The sequence below is a fragment of the Dromiciops gliroides genome, chromosome 1 (assembly GCF_019393635.1).
Source record: "Dromiciops gliroides isolate mDroGli1 chromosome 1, mDroGli1.pri, whole genome shotgun sequence".
NCBI classification, from domain to species: domain Eukaryota; kingdom Metazoa; phylum Chordata; class Mammalia; order Microbiotheria; family Microbiotheriidae; genus Dromiciops; species Dromiciops gliroides.
The window spans coordinates 747,247,446-747,272,238 of NC_057861.1; the positions used below are offsets into that span (position 1 = coordinate 747,247,446).

The 24,793-nt window shown below is 44.8% G+C and overlaps 1 protein-coding gene across 1 annotated transcript in view; it reads right to left on the reverse strand.

The window, feature by feature from the left end:
* The window catches only part of ITGA9 (integrin subunit alpha 9), a 351,429-nt gene that overhangs the window by 55,132 nt on the left and 271,504 nt on the right, over window positions 1–24,793 (reverse strand). Inside the window, exons 20-23 of the mRNA XM_043975289.1 lie at window positions 22,178–22,257; window positions 19,557–19,646; window positions 13,919–14,027; window positions 7,338–7,445 (exon numbers count right to left, since the gene is read on the reverse strand). Coding sequence (XP_043831224.1) covers window positions 7,338–7,445; window positions 13,919–14,027; window positions 19,557–19,646; window positions 22,178–22,257 — 387 coding nt within the window. The remainder of the gene's footprint in view (window positions 1–7,337; window positions 7,446–13,918; window positions 14,028–19,556; window positions 19,647–22,177; window positions 22,258–24,793) is intronic.

Here is a 24,793-nt window from a genome sequence, read left to right on the forward strand (position 1 = left end):
GGAGTCAAACCTGACTGTCTCCTGATACTACGTCCATAGACCTGGCCATTTTGCCACACTGCCTCCCTGTGAAGAAACAGAATGTCTGTGAATTATGTAGAGACAACATCAGTGTGATCAATAAAAACAGACATGATGTACATCTGTTTCCGTTCCCACAGCTCCCTGAACACAGCAGGACAAGTTGGGTAGGAAGAGGCTGGGGGAAAGGGTGGGAAGAGATGATGCTTGGACATCAGAAGTGATAAGAGCAGGAGAAGGCAGATGTCATGGAAGGCCAAGGTGAAAGCAACAAAAGCAGAGTTTCAGGGATTGATTGAGCTAAACAAACACCAGACCTGTTGACCCATTCTGCAAATCCTAATGAGCGTCCCCACCCCACCCCCACAAAAAAAAAAAAAAAAGAGAAAAAGAAAAAAACCGGGAAGGACCCTAGATGCCTCCTTGGCTTTTATTTTCCTACTTTAAAATAGGTTTCATCTAGGGGAAAAACCAACAACAACAACCCAAAAACATGTTCATTCATCCCTTAAAAGGATTCCAAGCTCTCAAATGACAATGGCTGCAAAGTAAAATGAAAGAGGAGGGGAATATTCCAAATGAAAGTTATCATTCACACATGTCATCCATGGGTCACAGAAGAGCCCGCTTCTACTTTGAAATGATGTCTTTTCACATTCACTCGCCTGCCTGGCAAAATGTGCACCTAGAAACCACAGCTAAGGGGTGTTTCCCCGCTTTGTTTTCCTATTAGTTGCTTTGCCTCTTGGATATATTAGAGGGATTGTGAGGGGAGGAGGGGAGGACAGGATGCTGGAAAAAAAACTGAAGAGTCCATCCCTGAGCCATCCCATAAAATGTGACTGGTTTATACTCCATCAAATAGACAACCACTTAATGTGGTCCTTTCCATGAACATCCTACATGACCTTTACGAGTGTGAAATTGATTCAGATGGGTTGATGTTTCCGGAAAGGAGTTACATCTATATTCAGGCTACTTAAAGTACACAAAAGGAATTCCAGATGAAGCCAAATTTTGTTTAGAGGAGAAATAAATGGCATAAAAATATAATCTGAGCACTTCCTGTCCATGCCAAAAATGTTTAACATCCGCAGATAACAAAACATTTTGGAGCCTAGCAGTTTGTTGATTTTGGCAATAAGTTAATTAGGAATCTATGCATCAACAGAGAGGAATAAAAACACCAATCCTTTCACACAGCTTGTGGAAAACTCTAATCGCTATGATTAGAGACTCCTTTAAAAAGAAGAAAAAAGGGAGCTTGGGACTAAATTGGAATTTCCAAGTACAAGTTCTAGCTCAGACATTCTCACCAAGTAGGTTGCAGCTGCTCATTTCCCACACATAGTCCTGTACTCATTCTTGTTTCAGGATTCATTCATTTACCAGTATAGTCAGGTTTTGGGGAACCAACCCCTTTACAGCCAGAGAGCCTAGCTACATGGACTGCTGGAATTTCAGTACAAACAGATAATGGGAGTTCTGTGTGGCAGGGGAATTCAGCTTTCATTTTTCATAGTGGGACTATGAATTAGGGGAGGGGGGAGAAAAAAGATAGAGCAATACTCGAGCCATTGTTTAGCAATGAGAAACTAACACTGGAGTGTAAAGGCAGCTTGAGTTCTCTCCCATACCACAGTCTCTGCCCATTTGGACTCTTAAGAAGGTGGTGTAGCTGGAAGAAGAGCCTGGAACTGAGATCTGCAAAAGGAGAGTGAGCGTTAAATCACCCTCATTCCCTGCCACCTGCAAGCAAAGGTATTTCCTACATTAAATCACTATTGATTTGAGTTGGTCTTAATTCATGATGTTCATATGGCTTGATGTAGTCATACCTCCTTTGTGATTTGTGCATGTGCAGGTGTAGGGCAGAACACTTAGAATTAGGAAGACCTGACTTCAAATCCCATAAATGATACCTCCTAGATAGGTCACCTTGGGGGCAAGTCACTTAAGATCTCTGTGTTCCAGTTTCCTCATTTGTAAAATGCTCTTCTTCAGTCCCTTCTAGCTGTCAGTGTATGATCCTTGTTCTTAACTGGGAATAGAGGGGAGGAAGGGTACTAGTATATGGCTTTTGATATTGATACAGAGAGAAAGTGAGGCTGAGAACAGATATTCAGTCAAAATTTTAGGGCCACAGAATCAATAAAATCCCCCCAGTAGGGGATTTTATTGGGCTTTATTAGGAATTTTTCTAAATTCAGGACCATCTCCCTAAACTGTAAGTGCTAGTTAAAGAGACTTAGATAGTGTAAGGAGCCTCTCTCAGAGGTGATTCACCACAGGTAAGTTTACTCCCTTCATTTTTCTTTTTCTTAGGAAGTTGGTCTATTCTTAGTAAAGGGTGTAGTAGAGGGAATTACCTAAAGGAAAATCACAGCACATCACACATCACACATCACACCTAAGGAAGGAGTTGGGAAACAAAGATGTTTATATTCCCACAGGTAGTATGGCCTGAGGAGGAAGTGAGTACTTTTAACTTTCATTTTCACTTCCCATCTTAAGCTTCCAAACCCTGTCAAACAGCATCACCACCTGGCCACAGCAGGTACTTTATCAATAATACCAAAACACATTTTTTCCCAAAGGGAAGACATCATTTGGGATAAGAGATTTAGTAAGTTGACAAGTACAGAACCTTTTAATTCCCTCACCCAGAGTTAATAAGGTCAGATGTTTAACATCAAGGTTAAAGTCTGGAGGGCTTCAATAGAGGACTGAAATGTGATTCAAGTCAAAAAATTATTAAAGACGAGTAAATCACAAAATCACAGAATTTTAGGGTTGGAAAGGCCCTTATCTGCCCTCAAAGTTTGAATCACACCCCCCAAAATTCCCTTCTACCAGACAAATGATCATCCATCTTCTACCTGAAAGCCTCTGAAGAAAAGACACTTGACCTCCCAAGGTAGTCCATCTAATGATGTATAGCTCTAATCATTAGGAAGTTGAGTTTCTTCCTGATATCAAGCCTAAATAATCCCTTCCCTCTGTAATTTACACACACGGCTTCTTCTTTTGCCCTTTGGAACTAAGCAGAACTAGTTGAATCCCTCCTCCAAATGAGAGTCCTTTGATAGCCCCATAAAAGCTCCTCTTCTCCAGGTCATCTGACCATCCTTAACTGTTCCTCATGGTGCTTGGCCTCAAGGCCCTCACCATGCTGGTCATCCTTCCTCTGGACACACCCTAGTTTATCAATGTGCTCCATAGAACAAGATACTTAAAACTGGACACAATACTCCTGCTATGGTCTGACCAGGACAGAGTACAGAGGGACAGGCTGGTTTTCTGGGCCACCGCTGAGATGATCAACAGCATCTGACAATAATGGTGTCACTTCCTTCTTATTTCTAAGGGCCCAGTCCACAAAAAGATGTGTCAAAGAGAGAAAAGAGCTGTCCTGCTTCTATATCATGTACACTGAAGAGAAAGGAAAGGAGAAGTGAATAAGCATGCATTAAGTACCTACTGTATACCAGGCACTAAGTACTTTCAAGATATCTCATTTGATCCTCACAACCTCCCTGGGAGTCAGGTGCCATTTGACAGTTGAGGAAAGAGGCAGACAGAGAGTAAATGACTTGCCCAGCATCACACAGCTCAATGAGGCCTCATGGTCCTCTGCCCTGACTGGTGTGCTTGCTTTTTTTCATTTCCACCTAAGGTTCCTGTTTTCTGGTCCCATGTGGGATCTCCAATAGACCCATACACAATAAAAACTGCTTTGAAGGTTCACAAAAGGAATAGACTAAATGCTATACTCACTATCTCTAGGCACCATTCATACCATACTAGAAACTAGCAAACTCAAGGCTCCCTCTGCCCATCTATATGTGGCCAGCCAGTATGGTGGACGGGACAGAGAGCTGGACTTGGAATTGGGGAAGAGATATGGGTTCAATTCCCATGGCTAATACTTAATAGCTGTGAGGTCTGGGAAGCCCACTCTACTTCCTTCTCTGAGCCTCAGTTTCTCATCTAGAAAATGGGACTAATGATACCTGTAGCACTTACTTCAATGAGACATCCAAATGAAATAATGAATGTTTGGAAACATTAAAGGAGCAGTTCCTACTACTACATCAAAGATGACTGTAGGAAGGAGAAAGAATTTTGGGCTGAAACTGCCCTGTGTGTAAAATCAAGAAAGAAGAGCCCCCCAAATTCCTACAAACACTGATGGGCTTCAAAGATTAATGCTCCTTTGTACAACATGAAAATTCAGGACTGCTATAGGACTTGGAGTCAGAAAGAACTGGGTTCAAATCCTGCCTCAAGTACTTACTAGTTTTGTGACCCTGGCCAAGTCATTTTCCTGCTCCCTGACTGCTTCCCCCTTTATAAAAAGAGGAGTTGGACTCAGTGATCTTTAAGGTTTCATCCAGCTCTCAATCTATTCTCCTGTTGTTTCAATGGAAAGAAACTTCACAGGTTTAAAATCCACTGAGAATAATAGTTCTGCACAGACCTAGAATCTACTGCTAGGCAGTTGTGAGCTTCCCGGGATCTTCACAGATAAGCATGCATGGCTAACTCTAGCTTTACCCACATATCCCATATAAGGGCGGAGTTGACTGGGTAAATCAATCAAATCACCTCTCCTTTCTTTTAAGTAATAAAATTCCCTGATATCTTGATGACGTGAGAATAGTCTGCAACCAGCCTCCAATTAAACACTTTCAAGAAAGTGCAAAATGCCTTTGGATAAACTGGATGAAGTGTGCTTTGTGTCCCTGAGGAAACAGTCACGCACTGCCATCTGTGAAATATTAGACCAATTCAGGGTCCAAACTATTTGAGTATCAGTGGAGATTTGAGTCCCAGTGAGGGGAAGAGGAGGAGAATGCATGGTCGCTGGGGAGAGGAAGGGAGAGGAGCATTTCTGCTTCCCCACAGGAGACTTTTGCAAGTTTCCCATCCAGACATCTAATATCATTTGGGTAAGTAGTTCCCTGTGAGGAAACTTTCTCCACAATGTAGACCTGCACCTGCTCTGGGACTCCCAGTCCCCAGGAGTTTCCTGGACCAAACAGAGGCTAGGTGACTTGTCCAAGGTCAGGCAGCCAGTATATGATGGGGGGGATCACTTGAGTCTGCCTGGTCCTGCCCTAGAGATTGACCCTCTCTACCACATTGCCTGGGGTCCCAATGATTAGTAAATACATAAATTAGTAAAGAAAAGTTAGTAAATTTTTTAAAAAGGGAAAAAATGGAAATGTGTGCCCTGTATTCTGAAATACTTCCAAAATCTGAATTGGATCAATAAACAACCCAGTGGAGATGGTTATAGTTGAAGTTCACAGGAAAATTATCAGAAACACACCTGAAATGTCAACCAGAAATGTGTGCTAGGAAAATGTTTTCAGACTTCTAGGGTAGGGAGGGGACTCTTTGTGCCCAAAGGCACCTAACACAGATAGGCCAGGATGGCTCTCAGATAGAGTGGGGGTCTGGCGGAACATGCATGAACCACTTTGACAAGATTCATGCTAGGACATGCTCAGTAGATATCCCATCCTGCTGGGACTAAGTCTGGGTCACACTCTGTAGACTTCCTGCCCTAACCCACCCACCTTGTCACCAAGCACTGGGCCCATGGGCACATTCAGGACCACCTTTCACCCCTGCTGCCCACCACACAAAATGTGTGGTCTCTCTCACTCACACAAACAAAGCTCTGACATCATGGCCTCACAGTTATGGGGGCAGAGGGTGTCCCTAGCTCAGTTACTTTCTTAGCCTTGAGTTATTTTCTTTTTACTATGACATCATCAGCAGTTACAAGTGCATCCCATTACCAAACTCACCATTTGACATCCTTCCAGCTTCCAGCCTTCTCATTAATCATATGTCCTTCTATTCTGTTCTGTGTTCATTTATATCTGATTCAATTTCATTCGATCTAACAAATATTTATTAAGTGCCTGCAAAAGCCAGAAAGACAGCTGGCTTCAAAGCCAGGAAGACCTGGGTTCTAATCCTACCTCAGGCCTTTCTGGGAATATCTCTTCATTTCTTAGGATTCTAGGTAACTCTTTAAGATGGTGGCAAGGTTCCAGTTAATGCAAACAGCAAATCCACCGAAGACCACACGTATTTGAATTCACATTGTTCAAAGTTATAATTATATACAACATGGAAAAATGTAGTATGAATCTGAATGATGCCACCACTTGGGGGGATTTGTCATTCACACCAACTGGGACCTAGCTGAGTAATGTGCAGAGAAAGTATTGGTAGAGAGAAATTCTTCACATGGAAATTCCTTGTATCAATGAAATCCCAGGTCCATTCTCCCTCCCTCTCCTTATATAATAAGGTCCCATTAGTTGTATGGATAGAATTGCTCAGGCATATCCTAATATCACCCCAAAAAGTGACTTTACATTTTAAATTTTTTTTTTGCAGATCAATGAGGGTTGAATGACTTGCCCAGGGTCACACAGCTAGTAAGTGTCAAGTCTCTGAGGTTTGATTTGAACTCAGGTCCTCCTGAATCCAGGGCCAGCACTCTCTCCACTGTGCCACCTAGCTGCCCCAGGCCATCCATTTTTAAAGAAAATGGGGCATGTCTGACTTATGTAGCATGCTTATACACTAGCTAAAGCATCCCTAAAAAGTTAGCATCCACCTGGCTCCACAGATAGCACCAGACACTAAGAGGAACAACTGGATCCTGTCCTAGGGACGTGAGACGTGGCCACCTTGACCGTAGGTGTCACCGGGCGTGTGTCCTCTGCCAGCAGAATGACTGGATTTTGCTGTGCCCAAACCTTAAGCTTTGCCTCAACACTGATTTAAACCAAGAAAGAGGGGCCCAGAGGATTACAATCCTGGACCTCTCATTTAAGATTCCCACTGTCATATGGTCAGCTCAGGAAAATCCCTGAACCAATGCAGATGAGCCTGTTTTCTGCACCTAAGAGTCTTTGAGGATTACCCATAGTCCTGAGAGGTCAAGTAAGCTGCTCAGCCTCACACAGCCAAGATGGGGCAAAGGGGGACTTACCTCCCTGGCTTGAGGGACATCTCTCTAGCCACTGCACAACACTACCCACTGTACCTCCTAGACCTGCCTATTAAATGTTTGCTGGATTTAAAATTGAATTTAATTCATTCAGCAAAATGGAGTGAATTCATTTGAATTGAAGTGAATTGGATTGTACATGATTAACTGGACTTTTGTAGCCTGGGGCCTTGGGGAAATGGAGGGATGGAAATCCAAAGGAAACATGAAAGAAAATACCAATTAGAGGCCAGCTACAAGTCTAGTGGTACAAGGGATCAGGAGCCCAGAAACTCACCATCACCTCCTCAATGACAAACATCTCGACGTCTCCTGCAGAAAGCCGGTTGGGGATCCAGAAGTTGACTGATGAGCCAGGAAGGGTGCTCGGTCCGGTGTTATAAACCTGTGAATATTCCATACATACACACTCATGTTACCTAAGGCAGGTATCATTCACAAACATAATGCTATGTTTCTTTGGTCCAATCAATGATTGATCATTGATTGCCTCTTAATTCTCTACAGATCAGCAATCCCCCTTTAAGTTGCCATCCCAGGGAGCTGCCCAGACACTTCAGGGAGTATGTGACTTGTTTAGGGTCACACAGCCAATATGGGTCATAAGCAGGACTTAAACCCAAGACCACTTCCCCACACTGCTTCTCTATAGTGAGTATGATATAAATAAGATGCTTGTTAGAACAGACTTGCCATGATCTCTTTGACTAGTATAAAGCCACTCAGAGAGTCACACCTCCAAAGGATAGAGCAGAGATGCAAAGAGAAGTTCAATAAAACAGAAAACTTAATACTACAAAATAATATATCCTCCCCTTTTAAGGGCTCTCTCTCCTTTATCTTGCTAAACATTATGAACTATTTTATATGCTTTATTTACTAGGAAATCCAAATTGCTAATATCTGATTTGGGGATCAGAAAGGATGTTTAAAGTCATCTGGTTCAGCCCAACTATTTTACACATAAGAAAACTGAGGCAAGCTTGAAGAGGTTGGTCTCCTGTAACTCAACTCTTTTGAGTGTCAGGCTTGCACTTTCTACTACATCAGGCTATATATTAAAATATTAATAAAACGAACAGGGGCAGCTAGGTGGTGCAGTGGATAAAGCACCAGCCCTGGATTCAGGAGTATCTGAGTTCAAATCTTAATTCAGATACTTGATACTTACTAGCTGTGTGACCCTGGGCAAGTCACTTAACCCTCATTGCCCCACCAAAAAAAAAGGATGGTTTATTGATGCCTTTTGTTATGTTTCCAGATAAAGTACCTCCTCTCCCACCATTCCAAGGAGCCTTGTAACCCCACCAACAATATAAAGTTAAAGCAAACCAACTGACATCCCCCAGGCTAGACAGCATGGAGGAGGTTATACTACCATAGTTCCTCACCAATCTTCAGAAAGGAGTGAAATGTGTTTCCTTAGTTCTTCCCTACATCCAAGATAAGATCACAAGCTACCCTAATTATTCAATTTGGAATATTCAGCTAATCACACATTAACATTTTGGCCCTTGAAATACTCTCCTACTTCTCCAGCTTAACTACCCTGCCAATATGTCCCCACGTGCCTGATCATTTTTCTGAAACACAATGAAGGCAAAGATGGACGGTAGACAGATGGGTAAGCTGGGTAATGAACTGGCCTTGGAGCAAGGCTGGGGTTTGGACAACAAAGAGAAGAGAGACCGAGAGAAAGCTCAACAGGGCAAACCTCAGAACATGAGCTGAAAAGCAAAGTAAGGTAAGAAATATTGGCTTTGGCAAGGGGAAGGGAATGAGGGAGGTATGGTTAGCAGGCAGCTCGTTTGAAAAAGCTTTGTGGGTTTTAATAGACTGCAAATTCAATCTAAGTTAACAGTGTTATATGGGAGCCAAGAAGGATAATGCAATTGTTCGACTCTGTTAAGTGAGGCCAAGCTTCCAGGAATGGGGAGGTGGGAGCCCCACTGTACTCAGCCACTGTCAGACCACCCCAGAGTGCTGGGGCTCCATGCTGGATGGCACTTTGGTTTTAAAAGGACATTGACAGGAAGGAAAAGGTCAAGAGAGAGCAACCAGGATGGCCAAAATCCATGCCAAACGAGGACCTGTGGAGGGACAGGAGAAGAGACAACCCCATGGAGACATGAGAGGCATCTTTTAGTGCCTTCAGGGTGGATAGATGGAAGAGGGACTTGTTTGGTGGTAGAAGGCAAAATTACCTTCAGAAATCAAAGGATCAAAGACCTAGAGTTGGGAAGGACCCTAAAGGCCATCCCCTTGATGTCCAGCTTATTCCATTAAAAAAAAAATAGATGAGAAGACTGAGGCTGAGAAGCCTGAAGGGGCTCACCAAGGGTCATGTGGCCAGAAGGCACGTGAGGCACCATTTGAATTCAGTTCTTGCTGACAACAAGCCCGGCATTCTAGCCACTACACAACTAGTAGAAGTTGAAGAGACAAGATTAAGTTTTATATAAAGACATATTCCTAATGGAAAGGGCTGCCCCCAGGGAGGAAGGAATCTGTGGACTCCCCCTCATTAGGATCATGGACTTACTGCTGAAAGAGACCTTATAGGCCACTGAGTTTTATAGATGTTTATATTGATTTCCTATACATAGATCATTTTATAGATAAGGAAACTGAGGCACAGAGAGCAAAGACTGAATAGATGACCTCCTGTCTTTTACAAACTGTAAAGGGAATTCCTTTCATGTATACATGGAATGGGAGAATCCAGGTGGCTCAGTGGATGGCAGAGGGCTTCTTAAACTTTTTCCACTCAGGACCATTTTCTCCCGAGAACTGTTTATGCAACCCCCGATGGTATACACACTGCATAGTGCCCATGGTGTGTGTTAAGAACCAAGGTTGTAGTGACCCCTACATTCAGTTACACAACCCCACAAAGGGGCCGAGACCCACAGTTTAAGAAGTTTGAGGATAAAACACCAGGCCTAGAGCCAGGAAGACCTGAGTTCACATCTGGTCTCAGACGCTAGCTGTGTGACCCTGGGCAAGTCACTGAACCCTGTTTGCCTCAGTTTCCTCATCTGTAAAATGAGCCGGAGAAGGAAATATAAACCACTCCAATATCTTTGTCAAGAAAACCCCAAATGGAGTCGTGAAGGGTTAGACACAATTGAAACAACTGAACAACAGTGGAAAGAGCTCTTGAGGTAAAGAACTTGGATTCAAAGTCTACCTCTGACCTTACCTATGTGGTCTTGGGCAAGGAGCTTACCCTAAGTCCTCTATAAAATGAGGGGATTGGAGTCAATAGCAGATGAGACTCTTCCAGGTCTGAACCCAGGCTCCTACGAGCCTTCATAAATGTTCCTACCCCTTTTAGTACATTCCACAAGCATTAAATGCCAATTAGAATAAGCTTATAATAATAAGCACCAATTAAGCCAGACACTAAGCTTATTTATACTCTATTAGGGGGAAACAACATTTACCCAGAAGAATAAATACAACACACATAAATGTATATGTATATATGTACATGTGCAGATGTGCACGAATGTGCACATATGTGTACAGACGTGCACGTGCATGTATGCATGTGTTTGTGCTCATTTGTGATGTGCACATATGTGTATGTATGAATGTGTATTGCGTGCATACATGCATAGCTGCATATATACATATACACACAATAAATTCATGGGAGTAGGGGAGCTAAAAACGGACTATGAGGAAAGGTCTCAAGTGGGAGATGTCCCCTGCACTGTACTTTGAAGGGAGTTAGGGAGTCCAGAATGGATCAGCCCATTCTCATATCTACCAGAAAAAGGCTGATTGCTACACTGGAAAGAAACAGTCTTTATTTAGAGGGTAATTAAGGCATACATATTTGTATGTGTATCATTTATGTATTTCTATTTTTAATTCATTAATTTGTTTACGTGGTAAGGCTTTTTATCTTAAGACTCTGTCAGTGGCCAGGAAGCATCCGATGTTATCAATGAAATGATTGCGGTCCCCATGCCTCACCTCCTCCTTTTATTATTAATACAATTATTAGAGGGAAGCCATTAGTCAGAGCGCGGCACATCTGGTCTTTATCTGCTTCCCAACCAATAATAAAAGGCAATGGAAAAAAACCTGTAAATCTTCGGACCTAATTTTTTCTTTCTTTTAAAATCCCAGGGACTAGCGGCCAGCCGAGGCCTGGTTCTCAGCAGCCACTCACGAGCCTCCAGCTCTTACTCTGACAGGCTGTGTCCCTCCCTGCCCATAAATCAAGGGCCGGGCATGACAGCTAGGCCCAAGTTTCTCTTCAGTCGAGTCTTGTCACCCCAAGATGGAGCCATATGTTCCCCATTACCCGGGGTGGGGGTGGCACAGGGCCTGGGAGAATGCTGGCCAAAGGAGCCCTGTTGTTTATAAGAGCCAACAATGTTTGTCTTACGCCCTCTCCCCGTCCCATGGCTTCTTCCCTGCCCCCACCTTCCCAGGCCCTCCAACAGCCTTTTCTTTGTCTTTGTCTTCCATTGCCTAACTCCCCACCTGGAGGCCACAGGAAGAGGAGCCTGTGAGAGCGGCTAGAGCAGCATGGAGACATGTTCTAGCTGGGCCCATGGAGGAAAAGGAGGCACAGGCCCCCAAGAAGGGGGTCAAGAATGTGGGAACCCTGGGATAACAGATTTAAGGCTGGAAGGGACCTTAGAGCTCACCTAGCTCAGTCTCCTCACTTCACAGAGGAGGAAAGGGAGACCCAGAAAAGTTAGGAGACTTGTCCACCATCACAAAGGTAACAAGAGAAGAAGCCAGGATTTGAACTCAGGTCCCCTGACTATAAACCCAGCACTCTTTCCCCTGTATCTACAATTTGACAGCTTTAATAGTACTTCTGTTTCATGGGAAACACTGTGACAGAGAGGGTTGAGGCCTAAACTGGAAGTCTGACAGACCTGGATTTGAATCCTACCTCAGACACTTACTAGCAAGGTAACCCTGGACAAGTCACTGTCAGCCTCAGTTTCTTCACCTGCAAAATGGGGATCATAATAGCACCTGATACACAGGGTTATCACAAGGACCAAATGATTTAATACATGTAAAGTGCTTTGTTGCTGCTGCTTGTCCTTCATTCTCAAAGGGCATCATGACATCAAAAGGTGATGTCACAACTTGCACTGAATTGGATTGAAGTGAGGGAGGACTGTGCAAGGTCACCAACCTCACTCTCTCCTCCAGAGCCAACTGGGCCCAGTGGCAAGATAAACATCAGGATGACTGGAGAAGGCCCCGGATGTTTAAGGCAATTGGGGTTAAGTGACTTGTCTAGGGTCACACAGGTGGTAAATGTTTGAGATGAGATTGACACTCAGATTCTCCCAACTTCAGAGCCAGTGCTCTATCCACTGCACCACGAAGCTGCCCTAACCCTAGCTTTGTAATCCTTACTTCATATATAAATGTTAGCAATTTTTAAGGGATAGGTATAGGGAGTGGCCCTGGGATGTCACTGGCATGGGGAATTCCCAAGTGAGGAATCTCCATCTATCAGTGCAGGTTAGCAGCCTGGTGTAATTTATAGCTTTGGAAAGCTATACAAAGTATACATAGTAATGTATATTAATACATAGTAAATACGTAATACATATATACAGTAATGTACACATACACAGTGATACATAGTAAACACTTAATAAATGCCCAACTGTTTAGAGAGCATTGAGAGGTGAAGTGACTTGTCCAGGGTCACACAGTGGGACATATCAGGATCAGGACTTGTGCCAACCTGGCTTGTGAGCTGGCTCTCCAGTCCCCAGGCCGAGCTCCCTTGCTAGCTACTGTTACGATTAGTATCACCAGTATAAATCTCATCAGTGGGGAGGTGAAGGGATGGATAGAGCTGAAATAACACTCTGGAATTGAAAGGAAATGGTAGCATTCATTCTCCAGCTGTCCTGCCAGGCTATGAGGACTGCCAATGGTGACCTAAGAGCTGACTGGGGGAAGAAAATGCTAACCGGGGATTGGGCCCATTGCTCTAGAATTTGAAGGACTTTAGAGGACATCAAGTCCACCTCCCCCCTTATTTGGCATATGAAGAAACTGAGACCCAAAGTCACCTGGGTGGGAAGTGCCAATGGTGGAGCTCGAAGGCATAGCCAGAGACCCTTCTGCTGTGCCAGTCTGGGTATCACAAAATGAGCCCTACGTGTAATGGAAAAGCTAAGGGCAATGGGTCAGGAGCGTGTTCTTATTCAGAAAAGAGAACGGGGCTGTAAGTCAGGAGATCTGGGCTGAAATCTAAGTGTCAGTACCAAGGAGGAGTGAGCCTGTGCTGCTCGGTGCTCTGCTCACAGCTGGCAAGGAGACAAGAGATGCAGGAATCACAGAACATCTTAGAACTGCCATGCTCTGATGGAAGAAATGGGAGTGGGAAGTGAGGCCATCCCTCCCCATGTGGCACAGGGTCACTGTAAGGATGGCCCCCTGAAAGCTGGAAACAATGACTATAACAGCATTCTATAACATCCCTGACTGTGTTAGCTACAAGACAAAACCAGCCTCACAAGAGGAAGAATCACACCCGCTAATGGCAGCTTGACACAATGGGCGGAGAGCCAGCTTTGGACACAGGAAGACCTGAGTTCAGGTTGAACCTCTGATCAGATGAGCAGACATCCCCATGCTCCAGGCAATCCTCTCAAGACCACAGGCTACAGAAGGTTGACAAACTGTTCTGATACAAGGCGTTTCCACACTGGGCACTGCCACACTGTTAAGATCACTGGTCTACCCTATCAGTGTAACCTTTTATAATATTACTGAACACAGCAACAAAGTTAATTCTAATTAATCTTACTAATTAGACAATGTCAGAGGGCCACTGGAGACTCTAGAGGCTCTCACCTGCAGGGTGATGTTGAGAGGCTGGTATTGGCATTCCCATTCCTTCAGATGAACAAAGTTGGATGCCTCGATGGATTCACCATACACGAAAGAAGTGGGAGACACGACTCTGCAAAAACAATGACAGAAACCCATCATCTCGGCTTCAGGTTTAGGGTTCTAGGTCACTGGCATTCTTAGAACACTGAGCAGTCTAGAACTTGAAGTCTCAGACTCTGGGACTCAGTTTGCCTTCCCTTCACTGCCCCTGTGACCATTAGCAAGTAACTCCTCTTATCAGGGGATAAGCCCCCCCCACCCCACCTGCAAAAATGAATGGATTGGAGATGATCTCTCTGGTTCCTTCTAGCTCGGAGTCTAATGTTTCTTGTCTTGTAATCATAGAACTTGAAACTGGAAGGAGAATTTGGAGAAGATTTCAACCCTGCCATTTTACTGAGAGGGAAGCTGATATGGAGAACTGGCACCCTTCCCATTTTCCACTAGTATGCCATCACCACTGGATCTCTTACATTTCCCGCCCTTCACCGGGGCATCCAGATGTGGGCGGCGGGGGGGGGGGGGAGGGTTGGGGGATCCTTTTTAAACTGAACCTCCCAGGAAAGTCTTCTCAGACTGAGCTAGGCCACTGAACTTTAACTAGAAATTAGAATGACCCTATTGCTAGGGGGACGAATTGCCCAGAATTATGGATTTCAAGCTTGAAAGAACCTTGCAGGCCTTCCAGTCAAACCCCTTCATTTTATGGATGAGGGAGCTAAAGCCCAAAGAGATGATGTGGTTTCTCCAGGGTGACAGCTGATCATAAAGTGCAGAGCTGGGATTTGAATCCAGGTCCATTGGAAAACAGGATCAACCATCTGAAGCTGAAAGAAGCCTCAGGTCATCTAATCCAACCCCCTCATTGGACAGATCAGGAACCTGAGTTCTAGAGAGATTAAGTGACTTGTCCAGGGTGACACAGCTAGTAAAGAGCCAAGCCAAGCTTCGAGCCTAGGTCCTCCTTCTCCAAATCTCATGCTCCTGCAATCCAGAGAGTTCACACACCTCTAAGACTTTTCAGTTGACAAATCTCTCCCTTCACCACAACTCTATAAAGCAGGTAATATTATTGTCCCCACTTCACAGCTGAGAAAGTAGAGGCTCAAGAAGTGGCTTGCAAACCTCACAAAGCACACAGCTGACATGGGAGCCAAGTCTTCTGATGCTAAGCCCACCCACACAACCAGGCTGCTGAGTCTACATGAAATAAGCTAGTTTCTTTTAGAACTGATGGATGAAAATCTACATTTGGGGGTGGGGTTATCATTTGAAAATGAGTGCATGAGCCAAAGCGTGCATGCCACAGCAAGATTTAAAGAAAAAAAAGGGAGGGGGAGGGTGTGTTTTGTGGTGATATTCTGAACCATACTACACAAATGACCAAACAACGTCCAATTCTTAGCCTTTCATATGGAATTGTCCGCATTTCACGAGTGCTGAAGATTATAGGCTTCAATGGCAGCAGCAGTAACCAAAATAACCAGCTGGAGGAGGTTTGGGGGGTTGTGGGCAGAGTGGTGAGGTTGGGTAGCTAGGTAGGTGGTCGGGGATCCAGTAATATCTCCCGGCTCAGTCATTCAGTCAGGGAGATTTCCGTATCTCTTCTCTCAACAAAGCAAATGAGGAAATTAAAGCTCAGATTCCTCCCAATGCCTCTATAAGACCATCAGCAAATCACTGGGTGGCACGGAGGAGTCATTCGCTTGTCGAAATACAACACCAGAAAGAAAAAGAAAAAAAACCTCAGGAATAAACTGAAAAGGAAAGTTGTGCATGAGTTATGGAAGTCATTTCATTCATTGGCGATCCGAGGGAGGTCTTGGCATGACAGAGGAGGCAACCGACGCCCCGGAAAACATGAGGATTGCCTAATTTTTTTTCAAAAATTCAGATCTATGAATTCAGTAGAGTAGAAGCTCTCAGGAAATAAAGGCCCCTCTAAATGAACAGCTGGCCTGTGATTTAGAGCCCTCGGGACTGGGCCCTGAGAGGTTAAAGGAATCACCCCAAGTCACATGGCTGCAGAAGGGCACAGGTTAGCCTTCATGGCTTGGAAGCCAGGTCTCCATCCACCACACCATCCTGTGTCCTCAGGTGAATGTTCATCTGACTTCATTGGTTAATACTCAGATACTTGAAGCATTTTGCCCCTCTGGGTATAAGCCCTCAATGATTTCAATGATTTCAGCTCTGACATTTGCTGTGGGGGGAAACTGATGCACATACACAGTGGCCACTTGGCTTGGCGAGGCCTTGGCTCATCACTGGCCCTTCCATAGCTGGGTCGGGCCTGCCTTCATGCCACCAACACAGGCTTTCAAGGACTCAAACTCACCACCATGTTGTTATGAGGCATCGAACAGCAACCTGGGTGGAGACATTGATTTACTATTATGCAGTATTCTCTTGGTCCTGCTCATTTCATTCAGGTCCAGGTTTTTCTGAAATCCAGATGCTTATTTCTTATAGCAAAATAGTTTGTTGTTTTGGTTTTTGTCTTTTTTTTTGGCTGGGCAATGTGGGTTAAGTGACTTACCCAGGGTCACACAGCTAGTGTCAAGTGTCTGAGGCTGGATTTGAACTCAGGTGCTCCTGAATCCAAGGCCAGTGCTTTATCCACTGTGCCACCTAGCTGCCCTGAGACATTGATTTACAAGGAAAATGGAGTCACCCCAATTCACATTTCTATAGATTTTTAAGCACATTCCACACACCAGACCTGAGAAGAAGAAAGTGTTCCTATGATGGCCATTTTAGAGATGAGGAAACAGAGAGAGGCAGGGTGACTTGGTTAGAGTCATACAGCTAGTTAGGGCAGAAGCCAAGATTCAAACTCAGACCTTCGGGCTCTCCTCATACCGCTGTGCAGATAGCTGCCCTAGAGGTGTTCAAATATCCACCTCTGTCTTAAATGAGAAGGGAAGGAAAGAGAATAGGGATGTATCTAGTACCTTTGCTAAAAAGGAAGGATTCCTGGGTAGGGGAAGAAGAGGTAGAGTTGAAAATGAGGGTGATATAAAATCAAAAGATATCTGCTAAGATTTTTAAAAATAAAACTTGAAATTATAAATGTTTGATTTTTTTAAATAAGATACCTAACATGTGATCAGACCAGATCAAAAGTGTTTCTTTCTCTTCTCTCTTGACTCTCTCCATCCTTCCTGGTAAGTGAGAAAGCAGCTGATGTCAGTGCTCCCCGGGTGGGCAGAGGAGAAACCTCATGTATCCCTCACTGCTCCCCCAACTTTCTTCCTCTGCTCAGTTTGGAACAGAGAAGTCGTTTTGTATTGGTCTCAAGGTTGGCCTAATTGGGAGTAGGAGAGGTCAGCAAATCCCAGCTTATTTACAGGAATACTTGGATGTCCTCTATCTCTACGTCACTCGTAGGAATTGTCTTCTCAATTTATAGAAGACTCTTTGACATGTGTGCGCATGTTTGCGCTTAACTAAAAACGTCCACAGTTGTCTACTGTTCGTGTGAGTGGACTCAGCCTGCCCAGCCTGGTGAGAGGGCACCAGCTTGGAACTGAAGCAAAAGAGACTCGTGGGTAGGGCCACGAGCATTTGTTCCTACTTTTGTTCCAGAAGTCAACTATCTTTGGAGGCAGCTGGTGACCGTGGGGTAAGAGCATTGGGCTTGGAGTCAGGAAGCCCTGAGTTCAAATCCAACTTCAGATAATTACTAGCTGTGTGACGACTTCTGGCAAGTCCCTTAGCCCCTGCTTGCCTCAGTTTCCTTATCTGTAAAATGACGATGATAATAATAATGGCAGGTTGTGAGGATCATATGACATAACAATTGGAAAGGACCCGGCAGAGAGTATCATGTAAATGTCAGCTATTATTATTATTATTGTTATTGTTGTTGTTGTTGTTGCTGCTGCTGCTGTTGCTGTTGTTGTTAAGGTCAGCATATTAACAGCAGCTGGCTCTCAAGGTTGTTGGGAGGTTCAGATGAGCGGGCACATGTAAACACTTTGCAGACTTTCAGATGCTGTATAGATGCAAACTCGTCACCGTTTTCATTACTTATTACTATCACTGCCACTCTTGTAACATCTCAGATGAGGAACGTTCACCTCACCCATTTAATTTGATAAACATTGACTAAGGGTCTCCTGCTCTAGGTGCTAAGGAGAAGAGAGAGAGGAGTAAGACACAGTGCTGGGCAAAAGGCCCTTCCAACCCAGTGGAGGTAAAGGACATGGGTCTACACACCCCTCTACACCAGACTGTGGGTACCTCCTGCCCACAAGAGGGAGGGGTCCTGAACCTAGATCTGTGGACATCTCAGGAATAAAGGATGGTACCCCGAGCCTGGGAGGTGGATAGTGCAGGTAGAATTCCCATTTTACAGATGGACAAACTGAGACTCAGAGAAGATCCAATGACCCGCCCACCCTCACAGGGTAGTAAGTGTCAAAGAATAGATGTGAACCTAAGCCATTCTTTCTGAACTTCCCATCTGACCTGCTCTCCACTGTATCACGCTGCCTCTTTTAAACCTCAGATTTAGAAATCTGGTGAAAACCAATCTGTTCTTTTAGGAGGAGAAGGAAATTGCCCCAGCGCCTTTGCCTCTTCAGTCAGTTCAGGGGCCTCATCAGTGGGACAACTAACTCTCTCTCTGTCTCTCTCTCTCTCTCTCTCTCTCTCTCTCTCTCTCTCTCTCTCTCTCTGTCTCTCTCTCTCTCTGTCTCTCTCTCTCTCCCTCTCTCTCCCTCTCTTTCCCTCTCTCTCCCTCTCTCTCTCTCTGCAGGATTTCAACATGTCCATTCCAGCCTGGGCTGGGACCCAGCAACACTGGAAAGTGAAAGATGAGAGTCTCTGACCCTTTCAAGAGTTCAGCCCAAGTTTGGGGCCAGGGTTCAACAGATCCTTATTTTACCCAAATGGATTGGGCAGATCTTTCCAGCTTCCATCATCAGGAGGCAAGTAAGTGCCCTTTGGCATGACTCCCAAATGGGAGTCAATGAACACTCTTCCTCCCAAGCCCTCAGTGCCTCCATTTTCCAATAAAGCCTACAATACTTCACCCTTGACACATGACTTAGACCTCATCACCGTCACTGGGGTATAAGGGGTATCCAGAGCTACTGGAAAATTCAGCATGTCTATTAGACCCCTGCTCTGATAGTACAGGTCACCAGAAAGGCCAGTCCAACTCAGGAACTAGGGTCTTAGGACATCTGCTCTTGACCTCTGGCCTCTTGATGGCAGCTTTATTTGCAGAACTCTACTGATGGTCCTACCCTCCAGTCAAAGCCTCTCAATCAGTTTTAATTGCAGAGCCACATGGTTGGCCTCCACCTGGGATTTTCCTAGATCTCTTGGGAAAATGAAAAAGTTATTGGAGTACAGAATGTTCCTGGAATCATGGGTCTAAGTTCATCAGCCCATGGCTAATGTGCTAGGGCTTTCTGTTGCCAAAGAAGGAGAAGGAACAGAGAAGCTCGTCCCTCAGGGACAGGGAGTTCTACAGTCTGCGTGGAAGGAGCACCCAGAGACAAAAGGGGAAATGTGGAAGAATGAAACTGACCACGGCAGGACTTCCACTTGTTTTGGCAATCCTGTGGTCAATAGGTTGGTCACTTACCCAGCAATGGACGTGTCTACTTCATGCACCAGAGGGACCGACAGAATGAGGGTGTTGTCATGCAGTGAGTCAGAGCGTTCTACGTTGCCACTGGTTTGGAGAAAGGGGAAATAATCATGTCACTGCATCTGTCGGCAGGCCCCGATTTAGCTGCTGAAGCAAGCTAAGATATCACTGTGGAAAAGCTGATTCTCAGAGCTCAGGCACAGAGCCTAAATGAGGAATTGTTCCTCCTGGGGAAGGGACCATAAACCTTGCCAGAAAATAAAGTATGAACTGTGTTCTCAACTTCAGGAGTGGGGGAAATACACCCTAGCAAGCCATCTGGTAGCTTCCCATTTTACCAGTCAACAAGCATTTATTAAACCTTGGGAATACAGAGAAAAGCAAGAGACTCTACACTGAAGGAGTTCACATTGTAATGGGGAAGTGGCAGCGTGCAAATAACTATACATGCAAGACATATATAGTATACACAAAAGGTAATCTCAAAGGAAAAGCACCAGCAGGAGGCCAGGTTTGAGGGATGGGGGAGAGGGAAACCAGGAAAGGCCTCTTAACTAGGTAAACTTTTTTTTTTTTTTGCTGCTGCTGCTGCTGCTGCTGCTGAAGGACTGTAAAATTAGCACCCCAGTACAAAGCTTCAGTTACTGCACCTTAGTTATGGCTCTGGTCAGCTGTCATGTGCTGGATCTCTATGAAAGCATCTCATGTAGACCAATGGGCCAAGATAGCCAAGTCAGATGCTCAGGAAGAGAGACAAATGTTTTTTACAAATGCATTTGCTCTCATTTTCTCACTTGGACAGACACAGATAGGAGAAGCTATTCCTCAAAATACTGCCCTCAGGGTAAGAAAATAGAAGCACTGGACCTTGGACAAAGCCCAGTAGGGCTTTCTTGACCCTGTACACATTGATTAAGCCCCTTCCATCAGGAAACACTGAGCATACAGAGACAACAAGAAAAAATAATCCACAGGTAACTTACATTCTCCAGACAACATGTTGGTTGTTTCTGGCAAACGGGGCAGTATGGAAGGTAGCAGGGATGACTAATGGCCAGAGAGATCTGCAGGGGACCAGACACTGTCCCAGGTGCCAGGGAAGGGGCTACCTGGGCACAATCAAGCCTGGGAATTTACTCAGCTTACGCTTCAGAGGTGTGAGAGGAAAGCCCAGTCATCGCCAGATTCCAGATGGGAATGTAAAACACAATCAGTTGTTCTAGTGACTACGTACTGATTAGGTAATATTTAGAAGGCTTATGTGTATTTCAGCCTGCTCCTCCTTGACCTCTTTGCAGAGGTGGGAGACTATGTGTGCAGGCTATTGCTTATACTGCCAGACTCAGTGGATTGTTGGCTGGTTTTGTAGAATGGCTTCTTTTTCTTCTTTGTTTTTTTTTATTCTATTTTTGACAGGAAATGACTTTCTGGGGAAGAGAGAGGGGCCTCAAAAGTCTTAGTGCATTTTAACTCATTAAAATTTAATGCTGCACTAAGACTTTGGAGCCACCCTTTATTTAGAAACAAAAGTGATGGAAAATCAAAAGATTTCAATAAAAAATTAAAATCAATTTCAGACTCATGGAACCTCAGGTTTCTAATCCAATAGTCACGGATTTAGTACCTCCCAAGGCCCAGATCAGGCACTGGGGACCGACCTAAAGACAAAATCGATCCCTGCCCTCACATACTTTCTACTCTAAGGGATGGGCCTCCTCTCCCCACTCTCTTAGAGACCCTTTTTGCTCCAGCACTGGAATGGGATACCCCAATGCAAATCGGCCTCAGCTCCGAGACTCCCTTGCAGACTAAGTTAGCCACACACCCGAGGCCACATTTCTCAGAACCATCAAGATCTTAGGTCCAAACAGCAACCTTCGCCCTCCTCCCTTTCCCAAAAGGGAACAGAAATGGAGAATTATTCACAACAGACCCCAGAACCACCCTTAAAATAGAGGATTCTGCAATCATCCTTGCAGCCCTCCCATGCCCAGACACCCTATGATTGGCAGAACTGTGTCCCAATGGGAGCTTAAGCACCTCTGCCTCTCCCTGCCTCCAGTTGGGTTTACGCACAGAGCCTCCTCTCTCTTCCGAGCAGCTGCCACAGCCTGAGCCAAGTTTAAAAGGAGAGTTAGGGAAACCAAACTTCAAAAGGCTTCTCTTTATCACAGGAAACTCACAAGATTGGAAGCTTCTCGCACAAAGAGCTGGTTTTCTTGGGAAACTTGGCAGTCTAATTTTCTTCCTTCCCTCGATAAGGAAGCACTTACTAAATGCTGCTTGTTGACTGACTGTTTCCCAGAGCCTGGGAACTGAGTGAGGCTCAGTGATCACTCTCCCTGCTTTGGTCAGTGGGAGAGGCCAGGGCCCATTCCTTTACAGAACTGGTCACTGGAAGACTTGGCCTGCCACCTCTGAATGGTGGATGACCCTGCCTCCCAAAGTCCATCACACATAGCGACTGACATCAATTTGTAACATCCCTGTTACAGCATCTTCTCCAGGGGGTTGACAAGGGCTAGGAATAAATATGGAGGCCCACTTGGCCCCGTTTTCATCATGCCAATGAATCCAGTGAAAATGCCTTTTGGCCCAATTCTTAATGCCCCTACCTTTGAGCAGTCACGAGGAATTTCAGGGTCTCCTCCTCCCCAGATAGGTGGCTGGTGTCGAAGATCACACTGAACTCATACTGGAGGCAGAGAAAGATGTTTGGCATCAAAGGACATTCCCAGGCCGAGTTCATACCCCTACAAGCCTGTCCAGTGTCTTCACCCTCCCCAGGGCTTCCTCACTCGACAAGCTTTCCCTTTTATGCACATCCTGAGCAGAATCAGGCCATGTGCACAATTTCAATAATAAAAATCCTGGAGATGCTGAATTCATCCCCTGAGGTTTCATTCCACAAATGACCTGGAGGTTGGCGCTCTTCCCCACTGCATCACAATTTGGATCCATTTAAAAAAAAATCTACGAGGGACATGTGTGCTCACATGGAGGGTTTGGAGGGGCTGGTTTTTGACGTTTTATTTTCTTTTCTATGCTGTCATTAGCAAATACCAAATAAATTGAGTGTTCCCATAGAGAGAGGAGAACAGATATAAGAAGGTTGTATTTGAAATTCTCTAGAAAAAAGGCATCTGGCAAAGGGAACCCAGGCTCATGCTGTGCTGAGTGCCCTTTAGCAAGGCTTCACTTCTTACTGACTCAATTTCTTCATTTGCAAAATTAGAATTAGAATTCCTGCCCTACCCTACTTCACAGGGTAGTTCTGATGCTCCCATGAGGCAGGTGTGAAAGCAGAAAAGCAGAAAGGGTTCCTGACTGGCTGAGATGTGGCCAAGCACCGGCTGCAGGAGACAGAGCCAAAAGCTAGAATGAAAAGAGAGTCACACCAAAGTCTTGGACCAATGGGCAGAAGCCAGTGGAGATGATGTTCTGCATCAAGATAGCATGAGAAAGTTCAAGGTCAGGAAGGAAGGACCACCCAGAAGTCTAAGGTTGTGACTCAGCCAATCCAAGGAATGCAGGATTCAGAGAGCAACTATGGGATATGGGGGTAGGATGGAACAAACTTATCAATCAACAAGTATTTGTTAAGTTTCTCCTTTATACATAAAGATAAGAGTGAAACAAGTACTACCCTCATAAAGCTTGCACTCTATCTACAGAAATAATATGGACACATATACAAAAGAAATTCATAAATACAAAACAGAGCAAAGGGGTGGTTGGGGAGGGACTTAAATTCTTATTGATTCATTGATTGAGAGTCCCAATGCACTAGAGGCCAGGGAGGCCAAGGCAGGGCCACAGGCTCCTGTCCAACTGATGGACCTAGGCCCTGAGGGCTCAAAGGTTGCCTTGGCAGAGCAGCTTGTTTTGGTACAAAGGAAACAGCACCAGATGTAGGTTCAAATCCTACCTCTGCCACTTGCTAGCTGTGTGGCCCCTATTATTATCCCCATTTGACAGAGTAGGAAAATAAGGCTCACAGAGGTGACTTGGCTGGCCCCCATCACACAGCTATGTGGAAGCAGAGCTGGGATCTCAGATTCATGGATCCTGAGTTGGAAGGCTCATCAGAGGCCAGCTGGTCCACCACTCTTGCTTTACAGATGAAGAAAGCAAGACTTGGAGGGGTTAAGTGAGTTGTCCACAGTCTCACAAGTTTGAAGTGACAGAATCATGATTTGAACCCATGTCTTTTGGCTCTGCATCCAGTTCTCTTTCCATTATATATCTTGGTAGAAAAGTTTTCAATGGGACTTAAAGTCAATGACTTTCAAGGAAATTTCACCACTAGGTGGAGCACTCACAAACTCAATGGATGACATGTACAAGTCCCAGAACCAGGAGGGATGAGGGGATTTGCCTGGTATTCTGCCAGTTACACACATGCACACACATGCACACACATGCACACATGTACATGCACACAAACACACAAATATCCAAGTATGTGTTATTGCTGCTTTTTCCACCTATCACTGGCCTTGATCTCAACTCTTAGGTCTATGATGGAGTGAGGGTACAGGAGAAGGAATGAAGAATCCAGGAGGGAAAGTGGAAAGGGGTCACCTTAAGTTACTGTTGGGCCAAAGGCCACAGCTGGGCAAATACTCCCCGGGCTTGGGCCCTCCTGACAAAACAAGATGCCACATCTTGGATGGGGAGCAGGGGACTTCTTCCTCGCTAAGGAAGTCTCATGTTTGATAGGTAAAATGGCTTCTATGCAAGGCAGACAAAGAGTCTTCCCATCTTAAAGGGGCTCCATGCCCAGGTACACACACCAAGAGTTATAATTCTCATTTTATAAATGCAAAAATACAAAGGATCAAAAGTGATTTTCCCCCATAATTCACCGAGCAAGTCATGGTGGATGCAAGGACAGAAGAGCCCTCTTCCCTTCCATATTTGTATTTGGCTGCCAAGGCAATGAGCAACCTAGATCTGATACTTCTTTGTAGTGCTCAGCTTCTTGCACACAGTTGATCATCAGTAAATATTGTTGAATGAATGGATGGAGTTTGAACCTGAATCCCCCCAAATTGGTATGCTGAGAGGCATTTTTTGATATTTTAATAATAGTGATTAAAATCATTTTTGGTGGATAAGTCTGAAGAATGGAAAATGCCCTGCGGTATCAACACAAAAGCAGGGTTAGGGATCACAGTAGCATGACATATGTGAGAAATGGAAATTTCTCTCTTACATTAAATAAATAA